Here is a 19,414-nt window from a genome sequence, read left to right on the forward strand (position 1 = left end):
ACATCCTGGGACCTCGGCATATGCTGTCTCACGCAACCTCCAAAGAACCTGGTGGATGAGGGACTTCAAATCTCCACGTTGACAGACTAGGCAGCTGAGAGAGGAAGATGCTTGTGTCAGAGTTATGCCACGTTGATTCGAAAGCCCTTGACTCTGACCTGAGGCTGGCTCTCCGTCAGAGACACAATGTTTGTTTCTTCTGGTATCATAGGACTTTTCATGGAAAATCGAGTTATTCTTAACAGAAATCCATATTAAAAACTAGGATGTTGGCTAGAAGCTTGGAGCGACACTCAATTCCAAATGGTCATGGCAGTTTTGTAAAGAGGGTAAGCAAAGAATTCTTCCTAATCCTTCCCAGTGACACAATAAAGAACTCACTGGAAGCCAAAACAGGTCACAGGGCAGGAGAAGGCTCAGGTTTGAGGACTGCATGGAACTGTACCCTTAGGTCAGTGTTTCTTCCCCACCTGAGGTACCGTTCTGAATTAGATCGTTTGAAAACCATCTTTTGTTTTATAAAAGTGACATGTTTATCTTAGAATGTTTAGAAGGTGCATAGATCTTTTTTCCTGTTTATAAAAGTTCTGCTCTGAACATATATTCCTTGGCTTGAAATTTTGTCCATTTAGGGCCTTGGGAGAAGAATATTTCCATTTTTTTCACGTTGCCAAGTGTCCAGTAAATGTCCCTACAAAGTTGACACATTGTGTTCACACTCAAGCAGCGACAGGGAATCTGACATGGGAGCTTCTTGAGAAAACTGGGTGCTCAGTGTTCCCCCAGATTCAGAAGCTTTCTTAGCTGAAATGAGGCTTTGAGTTTTGAGCTTTCAGATCAAGGATTGGCTGCGTTCCAGGGAACACTGGGCGAAATGGTTGCCTCACTTTGGCACTGTTCTTAGGGAAGATCCTTTGCTATCTGCAGCTTTAGGATTTCTGACCATGCAATGTATAAAGTCTGAGAACACATCCTGTTCGTAAGCTGAGAACTGAGAAGCCTGCCTTGTTTCTCACAGAACCTCCTAATGCTTCTTCAGGTTATGTTTTCTGCTGCTCCCCACTGGTTAAACCGCAACTGGCCCCTTTCTCTCTGCAGGGTTCTTTCCCACAGCCATCAGAATAGAATTTCAGGACATTTGCAGTGAGTTCCAATATATTTTCTCCTGCCTCACACACCATATGCTTGTCCATTGGTTTTCAACTGGGGCATCTGTGTCCTCGGAGAACATCTGACAGTGTCGAGGGACATTTGTCTAGAGATGTTTTTGATGTGCATAATGGCAGGCTGGAGATGCTACTGGCAGGTAGTGGTTAGGGGTCAGGGGTGCAGCTAAGCATTCTGTAATGCAACTGTGTAGCCCCAACTACCACTAGTGCCATGGGGGAGAAGCCCTGTGGTGTCACTATAGGATCTGCCTCAAACATTCCGTTTTCTTATCACTGCAGGGGGCACTACAGCGGCCAGAAGCATGGCCTCTGGCCTCAGAAGGCTCAACTTACTCCTGGGTGACTTTGGGAAAGTGATTTGAAATCTCTGTGCCTCACTTTCTTCATCTGTAAAATGGGCCTAATGCCTATCTGATAAGGTTTTTATGACTCAACGAGCTCATACTAGTACATGTTAAGTACTTGGAATAGTGTTGGGTTTCAGAAAGTACTCAAGATCTGCTACCTGACACGGCTGCTAATGATGCTGCCACCAGCTCATGCCCTGTGACTTCATATAGGATGGTCCTTCTGTCTGGAACACCCTCTGTCATGTTGGCCTACTTTTTAAGCCACAGTTAGAATGTCTCCTTGTCACCCCATGAGAGCGAATGGCTACTCCCAGGCCTCTTTACATCCTTCTATGGATCTGTGTATCGTGTCTGACAGGAGTCAGACGCTCTGCCTTCTCTGCACTGTGAGCTCCTGGAGAAGCTGAGGCCGGTCCTGTCTCGGTTCTCTATGCCCAGGCCCTACAACACGGAAGGCCGCATAAATCACCCTGGTTGGTTGGGGGTCAGGCTCCATTGACAGGAAGATGAGTAGAGACAAAAGAAAGACTAAATTCTCTCTTTCTTTTCAAACTGGATTTACTCTCCTTACTAAGCCTCACAAGGCTATTTGCTTAACAATAAGAAGCCCAGATTTCAATTTGGCACATGCAGTGTCTTTAAGCCATGCTCTAATGGTGTTGGAAGGCGACAGCTTAACAAAGTGCAATACAGAGCCCTGTTTCCTCCCATCACACACAGCACACGCCTCCCCTGGCCTTGGGCACAGACACAGCAGATGTTGTTATCTGGTGTTGATCCACTTCCTCGTCTTCAGCAATCTATCTTTCTTCTCCATTCTGGATTGGGCTGTTCCCTTTCTGAAGATACTAGTAAGGTCACCAGTGGCTACTCTTTGCTGGTGATCATCTATAGGTAAAATAAAAACATTTTGTTCCCCCTCCCCCCCTCCCCCCGAATGCACTATAAATCTGAATCTTCTATAATGAGGGATTTCTCTCTCCTTGGCGTAAATGTGAACTTGTCAGTCTAAAGATACTGCAGGTTTTCATAAAGAGATGCTTGGGTGTGATGGGTCCTTAAGCTACTTCTGTCACTAATACCTTGGACAATTTTCTGAACCCCCTGAGCTGTAGTTTGTATATCTACAGACTGTATCGCCGCCTCCCTCAGTGTGATGCCCTGTGGTGAATGAGATGCTGTGTGTGTGGGCATATGAGAAAACAAAACTATCAAATGTGTATAAGGGCAAGCTGATTGTAACAGTGAATTGATGATGATGTGATTTTTTAAGAAATTGTCTATATTTTCCTTTTTATCTTTTTCTGCTCTTCTAAAACATGGGGTCATTGATACTACTTCATTGACATTATTTCGTGATCAATATAATCCATTTTGTGTTTTGTGTTTTTTTTCTTAAAAAAATGGAGTGCTTCAAAGTTCAGAAATAGAAAGTGGCAGTTGTTACTCTCCCTCCCCCTATGCAGCCGTTTTATAGCTTACGTTCTGGAAGGAGCATCGAGATGCTGGGAGATGCTTCTCTTCAGGGGCATAGAGCTGGCCTGGGGGTGAGGGTAGTGCACTGGCTCTTGTTCCTAACTTCCCACGCTGGCTTAATTGCAGAAGTTGTCCCCAAACAGAAACGGATAGCGGAGATCCCTCTAAACAATGCCTAACATTACTGACTGTCCGTGACCCACACCGAGTGTCTGCTTGGCGCAAAGGACAAACCACTTTTCCTTTTGGCCTGTGTTCTCCCTCATCCTTAAACACCTGGTGAGGCACCGGCCAGGCACTGATGCCTGCAGCTAGCCACACACAGGCCCAGGAAGACATGGTGATTTGACTGTGAGCAAAAGGACCAAGCATTTTCCAGCTGACATCAGATTTCCAAAAGTGGCCAATCACAGGCGAAGTGCCTGGCAATGCTGTTTGAGGTTGTGCCAAGGCCTGTGTTCACGCCCTTGAACACTGAGCTCGGCTTTTTGCCCTTGAACAACATGGGTACAGCATGTGAACAGATACACGGCTGCCGTCTGGGTGGTGATTCAGAAAACCATCCTCTGTACTGGCTACAGGGTCCCACTACCAGACACGTGCTGCCACCTTGCCTACTTTCCAAGAATTATGTGCAACTTCAGAATCCGCCGCCACAGAGCCTTATAAATCATGTATGAAAGGAATGGAGGGCATCTTCCCAACTGAGAGAAAACCGTTTTTGGAAAACATTTTGTTGTTAGTTCACAGTATTTATTGCCCACTCCACAATGTAAACCACTGTTTAGATGCTATAAAAGAAATACTCCCAAGAAATGGGCCCCACGCTCTCAGGGAGAGACTGTATTTTCAGTCAATGGAGAGTGCTAAGAACAAAAGCTATCTATCTCTGCAATAAAGGAAGCTCTCATTCTCCTGTTTACTATCGCTAGGCGATGGCTCAGACCTTTTGCGAAGATGGCGATGACCTGTATCTTCGCTCACTTTGTAGTTACTAATATGTGTGTCCACTGAGCAGTTGGAATGTGGCTAGTGCAACTGAGAAACGCAAGTTTTAATTTTATTTAATTCCAACTAACTTAAATTTAAACAGCCAAGTGTGACTAGTGCCTACCATGTAAGCTGAGAAGCTATAGCTCAGTTGGTAATATTCATAACTAGAAGAGTAGCAGCTAATTATTGAGCATTGTATTATATGCCAAGCATTGTATTATGCATTATATGCACTAATTTTTTTATTTTTTAAAGTCTATTTTTATTTATTTCAGAAAGGGAGGGAGAGGGAAAGAGAGAGATAGAAACATCAATAATAAGAGAAAATCATTGATCGGCTGCCTCCTGCACTTCCCTCACTGGGAATTAAGCCCGCAACCCAGGCATGTGCCCTGACCAGGAATTGAACCATGACCTCCTGGTTCATAGGTCTACACTTAAACACTGAGCCACACCAACAGGGCTATATGCGCTAATTTAATCCTAATGAACAACTCTCGGAGGCAATTGCTAATATCATACCCACTTTACAGATGAGACAACGGATGCACAGAGAGTAAGCACTGAGCCCACATGACAATCTAGAGTAGGGCAAAGTTGGATTTAGCACCTCGGAATAAGGGCTTTAGCACCCTCAGTCTTAACCTGTGCACCAGCCTGCCTCTCCATAAGATGACGGCGAATTTATTAACAACAAGGTCATTGCGGCACGGGTTATGTCAACCCTTCTCACTACCTGATTGGGCAGAAAGGCAGGAAAACCACCAAAGCATGAAAAACAATTTAAAAATAGTAAACTCTTTTGAGGACATCAGGGCTAAATAAATTCCGAGTTGCCCTACTGAGTTGCTTGGAATAATTGCATAAGGATGTGTCAACTCCCTTTGCCTACACATCCTGTGGCCCACTGAGCACAGGAAAAAAGAAATATTCCCCCCGCTTTCTGTTTGGTGTTGTCATGGAGATGCAGCCTCAAACAAAGATGGTGCTGTTTTTCGCTCCAGTAATAGAGTTCAGCAATTAGCATCATCTTTATTTAGTCTGCAACACCAGTCTGGAAGATCTCTTGAGAGAAGACCTTGAAATAGCTTCCCACAGACAGAGAGGACTTCCTGGGAACGTGGTGAATGCCGCTGGTGTGATGAACCTGCATACACTTAAACAAAATCAGCCTGTTTAATATCCTGAAAAATGTTCTACTGTGTGATCGCCATCACATCAACACCATAGTGTGGGTGGTGATTATCAGGCAAGATTCTCAGTAAGAGTTCCCGAACCTGGATGTGTCTCAGAATCCGTGGGGAAGAGCATTCAACCCATGTGACATTTTGATGAGCATCAGGGTGGGGAACAAAGGATTTAAATTCGACCAAAGTATAAACTCAAGTGCATTTCAGATTTCTTCTTGGCACATTTCTGGCCATAAATCGGATTTTGAAATTGGTCCTTGGTATTTCCTTACAAATCTGGTACTAACAGGTGGTAGTGATTGAATTTAAACTCGCCACCATGGCGACCGTGCTGCTATCTCGAGGCCTGCAGTCAAGGGACTACGCGCTGTGTTAGGAAATTAAATGAAGGCTGAGTGTGTCTAGATGTGGTTTCCTGAGGGGCTCCTCTGAGAGCGCAGTAACATTTCGGCTTTAGGACACCATTGCTCTAAAACAGGATCAATACTAAGCAGGTTGAAGACTAGACAGGAGAGGTATTGATATTTCCATTTGAAAATCCTGCAGGTTTTTCAGACGAAAAATCAGAGGCAGGCCGATTACTTGGCACGCAAACTTTATTGTGGATAGTACAGCAGGAGAATGGGTACAAGAGATGGCAGGGCAGAGGATCAGACTGGCATCTCCAAATTCTTTCCTAGAGGGAACACAAGCAGAAACATCCAGTTAATTTAGGGGACACCATGGCAACACTGCTGCCTACCATCCCAACACCCCAGATGCCGAACTCTGGTCCGAGAGCTGTGCTTTCTGTGGTCCTCACAGCCATCAAGTTACCCACCGAGTGCCCCGAGGCACAGGGAGGTGTCAGCATTCAGCCTGCGTGGCCTAAACAATGGCCCCACACGCTGGTCCCCTACTCCACTTTGTTCTCCTTTATATGGGCTTCAGGTAGGAGCCCCCATTAGGGCTACTGTCCCTGCTACTTGACCCAGAATCCACTAAGAATTCAGTACTCAGGGGGAGACTGGCTTTCTCAGGGGTGCGTCAGGGTAAGGATTGCTCCCCCATTTGGTGGCATTGACATCATTCTTAAAGCCCCAAGAAAAGGTTCCAGTGGGCCAAGATCTCAAGACTTGTTTCAGTATAATGTTTCCTTATTTTGGACTACTGAGAGAGGACATTGCTGGTACGTGGTGAGGACCCCCCCAGGACTAAGCCCATACTGGAAACGGTGCAAGGTCTGTTCCATTCATTGAATGCACTGGCGGGCTGGGTAGCAGAGCCTCCCTGGGACACTTAGAAGGATGCAAAAACGATAACTTGCCTGGGACAGTCGCCTGACTGTGGGCCAGTGCAGATGGTCAGTGCGGTTGCACTTTTTCACCTGAATGGAAACAACAGCTCAAGTCTCAGTCTGGACTTTGGCAAACCACGGGAAATGCAAATGCAAATAAAATTTGCAAATATGACAAGAATGAGGGAGAGAGGAATTACGTTCCCAGAACAAAAACCTAGCATTTTTTCATGCTAATCCTAGGTGGCCAGCTTAATCAAATTTTTAGCTAACACAGATGATAATGAGCCTCGTGGCCAGTGTCTTTCTATAGCCTTGCTATGATGAAGGGAGCAGAGAAGAAACAGGTGATGAAGCTGTGGTGGGAATTAGCTTTTCACATTTGTGGGAGAGGAAAGTGTCCCTTTTTAATGCTACCAAAGCCTCTTCTGGATTTGTCCTTTTCTTAGGTTTCCATGCCAAACGCCATCACTGTATGCAGAGGTGGTGTCTGCTTAGAGCCATCAGTATGTGATGCTTTGTGATTTTAACTGTGAACAAGCTGCGCTCAGCCCTGGATGACCTGTAGGTCTTGATTATGTTAGTGGATTTCAATGACTTCTCAAGAGTTCAGTATTTCCATCTCTACAAGGCCATGTTCTTTGAGGCAGGAACTATACTCTTTAATTTTCAGACCATCAAAAGAATCCAAGAGTAGGTGAAATAGCATTAAGTAGTCTCATCATTTGCGGTATCATTAAGAGGGAAAAAAAAAAAAAAAAGGAAAAAGAGGCCACATCTCTCATTCCAAAATGGACCTGAAATCAGATTATGATTTTCAACTTGAAGCCCTGGAGGGCCTCGCTCATCTTCAGGAAGCAACTGAAGAGAACAACAAACAAATGCTGATTAGATGGAGGATGCAGACGGAAACGTTTTGTCCAGTTCCACTCAATTTCAGAAAGATCTATTGGGAAGGAGTCTGGCCAGAGGACCCGAGTGCAGGCACCCACTGTGCCACTCATTGGTGTGTGTCTCTGGCAACTTGCTTCACAGCTCTGAGCCAGGTGCCTCCTATGCTATGTGGGGACAATGAGATTTGTCTCAATGGATGGCTGAGCACTTTGTAAGGCTGTAGCAATAGGGATGATACGGTGCAATTATCATCATGGTAATTGATATTGTTGTTATTATTAAATTTCTGTAAAGAACGATGCCAGGTCCTTTGAAGACTGAGATGAATGAGCCTGGCCCTCCATGGAGTTCTCCTTTTGAAGTAAGCTTGAAAAATACCAAACTTCAAAGTATCAACGAAGATCTCTGAGAGGTTTTGTTAATTGATGTTGTTGCAGTATCCTGGTCTCCAAAGGAAACCTAATGTGTTTTCACAAGCAAAGATTAAGGGACTCTATTGCACTCAGTCATTTTTCTATCACTCAAGACATATCCCAGAGCTGTTATTTGTACTTAAAATGCTCCTCGGCGTGCCAGCCAACCTGAAGTTACCTGTCGAAGTTAATCACATGGAGTGGTTCATAGATCAGGGGGTATGAGCCTAGCTGTCCTGCAGCAGCCTGGCTGAGTGACGGATGGCCTGGCCTGTCAATTCCACCAAGACAAAAGCTATTAATGAGCCATTACAGGACCACAGTGAGCCATCTCAAAAACAGGGCTGGTTGTGCAGCCAGAGGAAAGGGCGCCTGACTTCCTGGGCAATCTAGGTGTCACCCCCCGCAACTCTGACGGCTTATGGTAGACAAAAATGCACCCACCAAAAAAGAAGAGAAAGGAGAGCCAATTAAAACAGAGACAAGCGGGGACTAACAGTGCTACACACAGCCCTTTGTAGAGGAGGGCTTTCATTTATGTGTCCCATGCCATCTCCGTGGTATCCCAGCAAGGAAATTTGCTCCCATTTTATCCAAGAGGAAACTGAAGATCAGGGAGAATGGGACTCAGAGGTCCAGGAGGCGAGTGAGCTATGCTACCCCAAGTATAAGAGTCAGGGTTAGGGCCCTGATCCAGTCTTCCTTATCCATGGCCAGAGGGAAAAAACACACAACAGGACATACAAGGTCATAACCAATAACTTGGACCAACACTTACAGCAAGTGGGATTGCTGATTCCTGTCATGTTCTTCTGATTGCTTGGGTCAGCTCAGCAAGATCAGGCTTTGGAGACGTGTCCTCGGGCCTCTTGATGCAAGCTGGGGTCCTCTGAGGTTACCCTGAAAGAGGCAGAGACATAAAGGTAATTCAAACCTAATTTTAAACTTGAAAAGAAAAAAAATAATGAGAATGTTCATGTGGATCATTAAGAGAAATAATGATTACCTTTGGTTCCTAGAGAAAGTTATTTTAAAATGCATCCAAGTTCCATTGCACAGCCAAAAAAACCAAAAAAAAAAAAAAAGAAGAAAAGAAAAGAAAAGAAAGGAAAACAAATCCTCGAAGCTGAGCCATGTCCTTAGGAGGCAGAAACAAGTCACCATCACTTGAGTCCAGAGAAGATGCTCATTCACAGTAATTGGGAGGGAAGGTTGTAGAGATTAACTGACCTTGGTTTAGGACACACACTGTTTCTTTACAAATGCAAATGATGCTTGGGGCCTAAAAGACAAAATCTGTCCTTAATACCGGTCTCTAAGAAAATGCATTAATAATAATAATAATGATGATAATAATAAAACACCTATTGATTGTTTATGTTTTTACTGAAGTAGAAGCTATAGTCATTTAAGCAAATACTTAGGATCCATTTCTAATGGTAACTTTGAAATCCCGGTGCCCTTTGAAAGAAAAATGGTGTAGATAGCCGTTGTCCATAACAGGAAAGAAATAGAAATAAAACTTGATTGGTTTTATACATGGGGTTCACTCATCAAAGGTACATCAACTCCACACCTGCAGACGCAGCCCTGCCTGGCTGGTTGACAGTCGCACATAAAGGCAACAGCCTAGGGATGACACTGTGACATCAGGGCTAAATGTTGCCTTTCCAGGGCACTGTGTGCGACCTTAGAGGTCTGATCTGGGAGAACACAATTGCTGAAGCTGTAGACTTAGCGTTTTCTCATTCTTAATAAGTACCCATTCTGAGATATTTACTGGGTATGTACTACCTCCAAGGTAAGGCTAGGGGCCTGTGGTATATGAGGGTTTGTACTCCATTCCGAGCTCATTTTCTAATATTTGCCAGGCCCCTTGCTAAAGGCGCAGGGATAAAGGTGATGCGGTCCCACTATGCGCAGGCTGCTTCCCACGTGTCATGCCCTGAACACCTAATGCCTCAGCCGCACACTGCTTTCTAGTCCTGGGACACCATATTCTTTTGTTCTCCGGGTTCTTTCTGCAAACGTGTGTCCTGCGTTGAGTGCCCTTTCTTTGTGGCTGCCTGGGGTCCTTCATCTTTTAAGACCAGCTCCAACCACACCTCCTGGTGATGCTCTGTTCACATAGCTCAGCAGCACTCACACACCTCTCCTAAGGGCCCTTGTCACTCTGAATTATAACTGCTTACCTTGGAGTCTTCCATCAGATCTGGGCTACCTGAGGGTACTGTCCGCTTCTGTCCCTAGTTCCTAGTCAGTTCAGGGCTGACCCAGAGGAACAGTACTCAACAAATGTTTCTTTGACCTCACTTAAGATTATTCTTCCAGTTACTAAATCCTGGCCAGGTGTGCCGTGACATGCTCACATGTAAAACCTGACACTAAGAGTTTGAACAGGAAGGTTTTGTTCCTTAAGCATTATTAGTTTTGCTAAAAAGTGTCCTTGTTTTTCGCTACCCTGAGGAAATAAATGGCATTGTAAAAATGAGACTGCATGTATTATAACCTAACCTATGGGCCACCTTTTCAAAAGTAATTTGGTCGTTTGACATCATATACCTCCCAGTGAGAAGGAACAGAAATAATGTGCTTGTATTTTTTTCAAGTTCATCTTGCCCTTGATGTTTACTTTCATTTTATATTCTTTTCCATCCAGTTATTCATCATAATAGTTTATATTAAATAAAACTCCCCCCCCCAAAAAAAAAACAACAACCCACAAAACTTGACACACTTTTCATGCCTTTGGGGTATGGTGTGTGTGTGTGTTTCTTTTATGCTACAAACTAGTAGGAATTCCAGCCATGTGCACTTTCATCCCATTCTTTAAGTTCAACTGAAGTGGCAGAACAGAGATGGCAAATATTAATTGGTTTTTGAGGCTGCTGAGATTGTAAACCCCAATGAGAGAAATGATGGCATTTCACAGAGCTCTTAGGCAGAAAGAGATATGCCGAAAAGATTTATAGCTGCATTTATTTCTAAGGTGATTTCATGTCAAAGGTCAGGTGACATATATTCTTCGCTATGCTTCACTTACAGAATTTCAGAATGGATTTTAAATTGAGAGAGTCTCCAGTTAACTAAGAAATATCACAGTGAATGTTAAGGAGGAGAGAGAGTCTCGACATAACAGAAAAGTTGGATGTACAGTTCCCAAATAGAAATGGTGAAATGACCTCATGATGGTAATTATAGAAAATAAGAGATTATTATTGTTTTATAATGCCATTTAATAAATGAAGGAAAGGTCAATTCTAGTATAACCAGTGTACTTGCTCGGAAGAACGTACCTTGTGAAAAAATACTCAGGGCTAATAAATGTCCATATTTGCTGAATTAAACTCTTAAAGTTTTAAAAACCAGAACACCATCCTCTGGTTTGAAAATTGACCTCCTAACAAAATAGTCAGTTTCCTGACCTGGTGATGAAGCCAGATTAATTGGGCTTTTTTTTTCTTGCTTGCTTAATTGCATTTTAAAATAAGTGTCACCAGATTGATAACACTCTGCGGAGTTGTCAGATGCAGAAAAACATTCAGACAAAAGATGCAGGCGGTGTTGCTCCGGCTGCTGCCGGGCCCAGAGTGCGTGTCGAAGGTGGGTGCAGGGTGTGGGGTGCGTTTTCCAGCCGCGTCAGGTTCTGCTCTGTCTCAGTCTGAACCCCAACAAGCAGGTGTGGATTTGCTCCTTAGGGTGCGCCTTTGCTGATGGTGGGGGGTGAAAGTGAAGTCTTACTAGCGCCATAGTATGGAAGTTCACTCTGGAACCTCTAGGTTTTTCTCGCCTGTGTTGTTTCCCTGAAAACAACCGCCTAGAAATGGGTTTGAACACATAACCTAAAGCTTCTTTCATGGTGCTCCCAGCTTCCCAGTCTGACTGTAACCCATAAAAAATGGTACCCTCCCTCCCTGCTTGGAACACACTTAACTTAGAGTAGCTTCCATTCCCCGTGGTTTTTAAGTAGCTATGTTAGATGTTTTTCATTAATTTGTAAAGCCACCTCTAAATGGGCAGGAAAGGGAACACCGAGTCAACATCCTTGAAACAAGACAATTCTAGCAAGAAAGTTTACTTCTAAATAGCACATCCTAAAAATATATATTTTTTACTGAAAGATTGACTGGGGACCACTTTCATCTTGCACCCTTTCAACCAAAAGGCATCAACTTATAATGGAGCTAGCGAGAATTTTTAATGGATCAAGATTAAATCTATCGTTTTTACCCAGGGAAAATTCCTTCTCATTTATTCTGAGGCAGTCTCCTGGAAAAGGACTATTAAAGTGATGAGCTGCAGTGTTTTGACAAGCACTTGTACTGCAAAAACTTGAAATCTCACTGGAATACAGTTATATAGTCACTGGGAGAAGAGAATGCCCTATTTATAAACTAGGACAGACCATGTTGATATGGAGAAAGGAAAGAACCCTGTGAACAATACGTCTGAAATTACAAAGACTGAGGCGCTGGCATCCATCTCAAATCAACAGAAAATGTAGTTACTCTTTGAAAGTACTCTTGTCTTAGAGTGCTAAATGGATTAAAAAGAGCAAGCTATTGTTTGTACTTAGTAGACCATTACAGAAACAAAGATGGAAGAAACATAGCAATGATCTAATAAAAGTTCCATGTTAGCCACATAGAAAAGAGAGACTAGCCACATCCTGAACCAATATTTCCCTCTCCCATGGTATGACCTCTCTTCTCTCTCTCTCTTTCTCTCTCTCTCAATCCCTCTAGAGATAGGTCTCTCTATTTTATAAGCATAATAGGAGGTTTAGAGGAAATCAAAAGAAACCCTTTTATTCAAAGCCACCACATGCTTTTAATAACTTTACTCCATGTTTTCTACCATTTATTTTCCCTCCGTTTGGAATACCCTGCCTCCAGCTGGATAGGATACTTGCAAGTGTTGTTTTCCCCTATGTTACAATATTGCTTAGGCTGAAGTAGGGAGGTAATAATATGACCACTAATATTCTTCCATAGTGATATGTAAGCATCAATGGTGAATCAGTTAGTATTCTTATGGCAGTTCGTCCCATGTCCAATTCACACATTACACCATTCACTGTGTTTTTAAAGCTATTAGTTTGAATACCCTTGGTATTTATTGGTGATTCTTGGGTCTGGCTAACGTTGAAATGCATTTTTAGAGTCCTGTGGTCTTTTATTGGACCTCTCCCAGCTCTGTGAAATGAGTGAAGCTGGTTCAGTGTTTCTCCAAGGCAGAACTAGGAGCCACAAATCATCTTCAACACATTATCAAGCTCAGCCAGCAAACCCCTTTTCTTTTTCTTTTTCTTTCTTTCTTTCTTTCTTTTTTTTTTTTTGCTTCAAAGAACAAACCAAGACCATTTGGGATTTAAGGTGGTAGGGACATTCATTGTTTTTTGAATGAATACATTTCTAGGAAGGTATACATTTCTTTGAATGTATTTAATAAAAATAAACCAGAACAAACACTTTTACTAGGCTTGTAAACTATCGCCCTTCTCTCCCTGTAAGTTTTCAAAATTGCCTTCTAAAACTAGACTGTGAAAGCATACATCTTAAAAATAATCTCACACCATTGGTAGTTGTAAAGTAGAGTATGTAGCAGAATGACCAGTGCTAATTCTGCCATAGTCGGCTACCTTTTCAGGAAAGACCAATGCATACACGCTCATACAGATGTTCTCCAGAAAACACATTAGGCATGTGGCTTATAGCAGCTCCTTCTACCAAACTTAGTTAACAGATCATCCTTAAAAACACGTTTCTTCACATACATAGATGTACAGGCAATCATGCACAGTTTTCATGGACACATTTCTAATTCTCAGTAAAGACAAGAACACACAAATAAATAAAAATTGGATTTGTCTTACCTTTTGGAAAGCAGGCAAAAGCTATACTGTTGGTGGGATAGTGTACCAAGTAACAGACTTTTGTACACTCTTTCTTACTGGTGGTATACAGTCTACAGGAAAAGTAAATATATAGGTACGTATAAAATAAATGGTCAAACAATATTCCTTCTCATTCTTTTGTTTTTTTCTTTTGGAGAAGAGGCTGCAATAGAGACCATAGACATCATGCCCACTCTTTCAGTGGGGTCACTAGCCTTTGGTAGACCAGTTCACCACAATTCGGGTACCTCTGAACATGGGAGTACTGGTGCCTCTTGGTTTAAGGCAATTTGGCTTGACTTGCTTGAGGTGGAGCAGTTGAGAGAACCAGCCCCCAAATAATTTATCTGTCTGGTCAGAGTTGTTTTCTTCCTATTGCCATCCCTTTTATCCGCAGCCTGTTCCAGGCATGCTGACCAGCCTGCATGGCTAGTCCAGAGGATGAAGCCAAGAACACAATGCTGAGAATGCTAGGGCTGTAACAAATGAGGAAGCAGCACGTAAACAAAACCAAACCATAACAAATTTACACAGCACAGGCATGTGTTCCAGAATTTTCCAGACATTGTTAGTTGTGTAGGCTTAGATGCGCATATCCATTTTACAACAGGTGTTTTCTGTGTACATTTTTAAATATATACTTTATTGATTTTTTACAGAGAAGAAGGGAGAGGGATAGAGAGCTAGAAACATAGATGAGAGAGAAACATCGATCAGCTGCCTCCTGCACACGCCCTACTGGGGATGTGCCCGCAACCAAGGTACATGCCCTTGACTGGAATCAAACCTGGGACCCTTCAGTCTGCAGGCCGACGCTCTATCCACTGAGCCAAACCGGTCAGGGCTGTGTACATTTTTAAATCAAATATTTCCTTCTTTGAGAAAGCACAAAAGTATTTATATATTTTACCATACATGCAAAAGTGGTAGTAAAGAAAAATAACATCAGAATACAAAGTTAGCCCTAGCTGGTTTGGTTCAGTGGATAGGGCGTCCGCCTGCCAACCGAGGGGTCTGGGTTTGATTCCAGTCAAGAACACTTGCCAGGGTTGTGGGCTTGATCCCCAGTGGGGGGTGTGCTGGAGGCAGCCAATCAATGATTCTCTCTTATCATTGATGTTTCTATCTCTCTCTCCCTCTCCGAAATCAATATAAAATATATATTTTTAAAAAGATTACAGTTATATGTAATATATCTTACTATAAATTTTCTATTTTAGGTGCAAATTATTCTTCTTCTAAAATGTGCTTCACCAAACAATATGCATATTGGTTTAAACTAGTCTTGTACATGGTGTCCTAGCATATGTCCAGCCTGTATCTCAGTGTCAAGTACTCAGTCATACGCCCCCACATCCAGGAAGGGAGTGTGTCCCAAGTGTCCACCTGCTTGACATCTCAAGTTGCTACTGACCCCCCAGAGGAAACTAACTCGGAACAGCCCAGGGACTTCAGGAGTTTTTCTGCACGGCCTGGGGATAATAGCTAGCAAATGGATGCTAGTTTAGCACAAAAGTAGCTTAGGGCTCCCTATCGCTACCTGCTACCTTTACGAGGAGAGTATCTGACCAGAGGATAAGTCACATCTTCTGGTTCTGACCCACCCAGGTGAGAAGGCAGCAGGTCTTACCCACTCATCTCAATACACTCACGCTGCCTCAGTTACTATTATCCGTCCAACTAGACAAGGGTCCTGGTGGCCATCAATCAGCCAAGTCCCAAGCACAATCAATTTGCCATGAACTTACATCTGCCAGGTCAACGATAAAAAGGTGCCCGGCCACATGGCAAATGCAGAAGCCAGACCAGAGCTTGAAGTGCCCTGATTCTTGGACAGGGATGTGGAGAAGGCATCATGGCAGCCAGGTCCAAAGCATTCCAAACTAGGTCAGGCTCTTCTGATCCTCTAGCAACAGAAATCTTGTTTGCATAAATAAAAATTCAGTAAGTCGCTGAGCTACACCCCTCCCCCCTGCCGTTCTGCAGTCAGTGCCGAAACCAGCAAGCATGGGAATATCTAAGGCTCCTAGCTAGCAGATGCTCTTTGTGTATTCCATCCAGAGAGAGGTTTTCCTCTCAAACAGTAGCATGTTAACGGAAGAAGTAACCTAAGAGGAAAACTGCACCTCTTGGGGAAGAGTCAGGCTGTGCCAGGGCAGTTTTGATTTCTGCTCCTGGTGAGCCAGCGGATTTGGTTTTATGTGGACACGTAGCTGCAGTGGCGTTGGATGGGCAGAAGCGCACATGCACCAGGTGGCGGCGGCAGGGATGGAGCAGAGCTGCTGGAAATGAAAACACGGAGGGTCGAAACATGTTGGGACTATGTGCTCAGAACAACCATGAGGAAGGGGAGATTTCTGTTTCATTCTTCGCTTTGTTGTGCATGCTAGAAACTGCACTTCTTCTCCAATCCCCTCCCTCAGAGAATCGTGTACAGAATTTCCCCGTTGGAAAGACACATTCCTTCTCCAAGTGCCTGGCCTGTGCGTTTGTTTTCTTTTACCCAGGCAGCTTAATTTCAGGAAATATTTTCTTTGTCTCTGTTACCAGAGCTCAGAAATTTGAGATTACCAGAGTTGTATTTGACATTTAATAAAATATAGTAGTAATGTTCCCTCGCACCAGAATAGTCTAGTTGTCTGTTTCATGAGTTGAATTTTTCACTACTGCTCTTTCCCTTCCCGTGTACATTTCTGCATTGTCAGGGCTGGGTGTCCAAGTCTAATTGCTCCCTGTGATACCACTGTTTCTTTCACAGTGATTCCTTCTGGATCATTTGAAATAACTATTTGTTTGCACTTTGGTCTCAGGTCAAACGTTTCATTTCTTTAAGTGAACTTGCTTCAGATCATCATCACTGCTAAAACTTGGGGAGATGTGTCCAATATGGGCTCAAACTGAGTGTCCTAGAATGAAATCTCAGCCTGTTGAGAGAATTTCTAGAGCTGTGTTGTCCGATATGGTAGCCATAGCCACAGATGGCTATTTAAATTTACACTCTTTAAAATGGAGCAAAGTTAAATGTGTCTTTCCTCATTATGTGGCCACTTTTCAAGTGCTGAATAGCCACAGGTGGCTAGAACATTTCCACCACCACAAACAGTTCTGCTGGGCAGATTTTTATCTGGATAATGTCATTAAATTCCTCTTTGGGACTTTTGCGAGCTGGGCCATCAGAAACCCCAATGTTTGGAGGTACATGAATTTCCTCCCATGGTTCAGCAAATACCTAGTTCAATTCTTTATGGTGTTTAGGGAGTGTCTAGACGGACAAGTCCAAAAGAACTAAATCAGTTTTTCAAAATCTTTTGGACTGATTACGAGATAGAGGCTCTATTTGATTTATCTTTGTGTAGGCACCAAAACAACCATAATGACAACAGTCACCAAAACCTTTTCAATGGAAAGGCACCCAATGCATTCCAAATGGAACACTTGTTGTGAGTGATACAGGTAATAAGGTGTTTGGGTTTTGAGTTAGTAGGATGCGGCCTCTACCCGGGCAGCCTTCTTTGAGCGCACGTTAATCCTCTCTTTATAGACAACACTTCAGGCAATAATACATTTCACAGCACATTTAACTACAGAGTCTGCCACAATACATCATTATATTCTTTATACGCAAGTATTACCAACTGTGGAAGCCAAAAGAGTAAGTACTGTGCTGGAATTACAACATGCCACTCACATCCCAAGAAACAGCAGCAAAGAGAAACAAGCATGGATTTGGGAGTCAGACCTGGGTTTCAGTCCCACCTATGCTGCTAACTAGATGTGTGACTTTGGTTATGTCACTTAATCTTGCTAAGCTTAGGTTTCTTCAGTAAATGAGAATCATAACCCACATTCCACAGTTATTGGGAGGAGTAAGATAGTCCACAAACGACATTATGCGTAATGCCCATTTCAAAGGACAGTTGATGTATTATTATTAGTAGTAGTAATATTAGTAGTATTGTTAGTATTAGCATCATCATACCCCAAACAGCTTCAATAGGGATAGAAACTAATAATTAAAAGTTAACAGCAGTAGCAATGTTGTTTCAAGCTAATTATTTTAAGTAGCATAATACTGAATTGTCCAAATGAAAAACTTCTAATTTGGTCATTTTTTTCAATACATTTAGAGTTTTGACTATATTTTCTGCTTATTGATTTTAGGCATATCTTGATGTGTATGTGTACAAATATAAATGTAAATCAGTTATTAGGATGTCTCCAAGGATAAGGTTTTTATGAAATGCAAATTGACAAGGGGTTCTAGAATAAAACTCTGTAGAGGTATAAATACGCAGCTATATTTGTTAATACAAGTATACATATAAATAGATGCATAGGTATGTTCATGGAAATATTTCTTTTTGTAAATTAGTTTTATCTACTTCCTGGTGTTCAGTTAGCCTTTAACTGCACCAGCATATCTACATAATAATACACACGGAAATGTACTTTTAGGCAAAGATTTTGTCTTTCAGGAATGGAAGGAAATTAACACTTAATTGCTCGACTATTTTCTAGATGCATGATATTTCATGACAGTTATGACATAGATATTAAGCTTTAGGAAAGCTCAGTGGGTCTCAAAGTCACACAGCCAGTGAGTGGCTTGGATTAGAACCCAGGTCTGTCTCAGCCTGAAGCCTCTTCCTACATCACATTGAGTCCCACAGCAATCCGCCATCCACTTCTCTCCACTGACCATTTGCTCTGGAAACCCAAGGTCAGAGCCTGTTCATTCTGCCCATTCTGGTTCTCCCTTCTCTCAGGGTGATGTGTCTCCTTCCTCTCCCCTTGTCCCAGAATCTCTTCTATTGAAAAGTCAAAGGGAGGTCTACCATAGAGAAGCTAGAAGATATGAATTCTTAAAGTGTTGTACAATATTCACTCAACCAACCATTTAGAAATGGAGATGTGCCAGATCATGGATCTCTCTACAGTATTTGTCAGGATCACACTCCACTGCCTCCTGGTTTTTAAAGATATCTCTCTCTCTTGTTGCAGACATAAAGGATTGCTTTATAGTATTTAGACTAGGAATTCTTTTTGCTTGGCAATAAGCCTTTGGCTACAACAAAATCGGCTCGTAACTGAAAAACAGTATATCTCCAGTGACTGAATGATAACCTGAACCCCCCTCCACTTTAAAAACAGGAAGTGTCATGAACACTTGTTTCTACTTCATTCTATATGAAACTGAACAAAATATTTCTAGAAAAAAAATTCTAGAAGTCTCCTTTTTAATCTGAAATTTACTATAACATCAGTATTAGTAAAATTAGAATTGGGAATTCTATGCATTTAACCTCTGGATAATTTTTTATGCCTACCTTATTTAGGTTCATTTGCAGGGGTGAACAAAGGCTACCCAGAGGTTACAGATATGTCATGTAGCGTAACAGATCTGACATTTAATCCTTGATCCCACTCAGGATATTTAGTTTGCATTGAATGGAACTCTCCTGCGGTGATGTGGGAGATGTCTTTCCCACATGGGAATGCCATTCCCTTGTGGAGTCTGGGCCGGTACACTTGGATGAAAGTTTTCCAATGTTTTTGTGTCTTGACTAAGCTGTGATTGCTTAGTAAAGAATCATAGCTTTCTCCTCATTCATGTTCCAGTGGAAAGAAGTTAGGATTCTAAAATTCTTAAATATTCTAATTTCATTCCTGCTGCTAGAGATCAATCTGGCGTTAAAAGTTTTCCTAACCAGGAAGTTGTTCCCCTAACAGGAAAGGATCAATAAAGGTGTTTGTTGG

At 42.6% G+C, this 19,414-nt stretch overlaps 1 protein-coding gene across 2 annotated transcripts in view; it reads right to left on the minus strand.

Annotated features, from left to right (window-relative positions):
• Positions 1 to 6,484: 6,484 nt before the first annotated feature.
• Positions 6,485 to 19,414, minus strand: part of GRM7 (glutamate metabotropic receptor 7) — a 734,510-nt gene continuing 721,580 nt past the window's right edge. Inside the window, exons 10-12 of one of the 2 annotated variants that reach the window (XM_054729938.1) lie at positions 8,768 to 9,043; positions 8,540 to 8,661; positions 6,485 to 6,544 (exon numbers count right to left, since the gene is read on the minus strand). In XM_054729938.1, coding sequence (XP_054585913.1) covers positions 9,018 to 9,043 — 26 coding nt within the window. In that variant the 3' untranslated portion in view covers positions 6,485 to 6,544; positions 8,540 to 8,661; positions 8,768 to 9,017. Of the gene's footprint in view, positions 6,545 to 8,539; positions 8,662 to 8,767; positions 9,044 to 13,657; positions 13,729 to 19,414 lie in introns of those variants that run through there. The other variant, XM_028161218.2, reaches the window with a different exon arrangement.

The sequence above is a fragment of the Eptesicus fuscus genome, chromosome 18 (assembly GCF_027574615.1).
Source record: "Eptesicus fuscus isolate TK198812 chromosome 18, DD_ASM_mEF_20220401, whole genome shotgun sequence".
Classification (NCBI taxonomy): domain Eukaryota; kingdom Metazoa; phylum Chordata; class Mammalia; order Chiroptera; family Vespertilionidae; genus Eptesicus; species Eptesicus fuscus.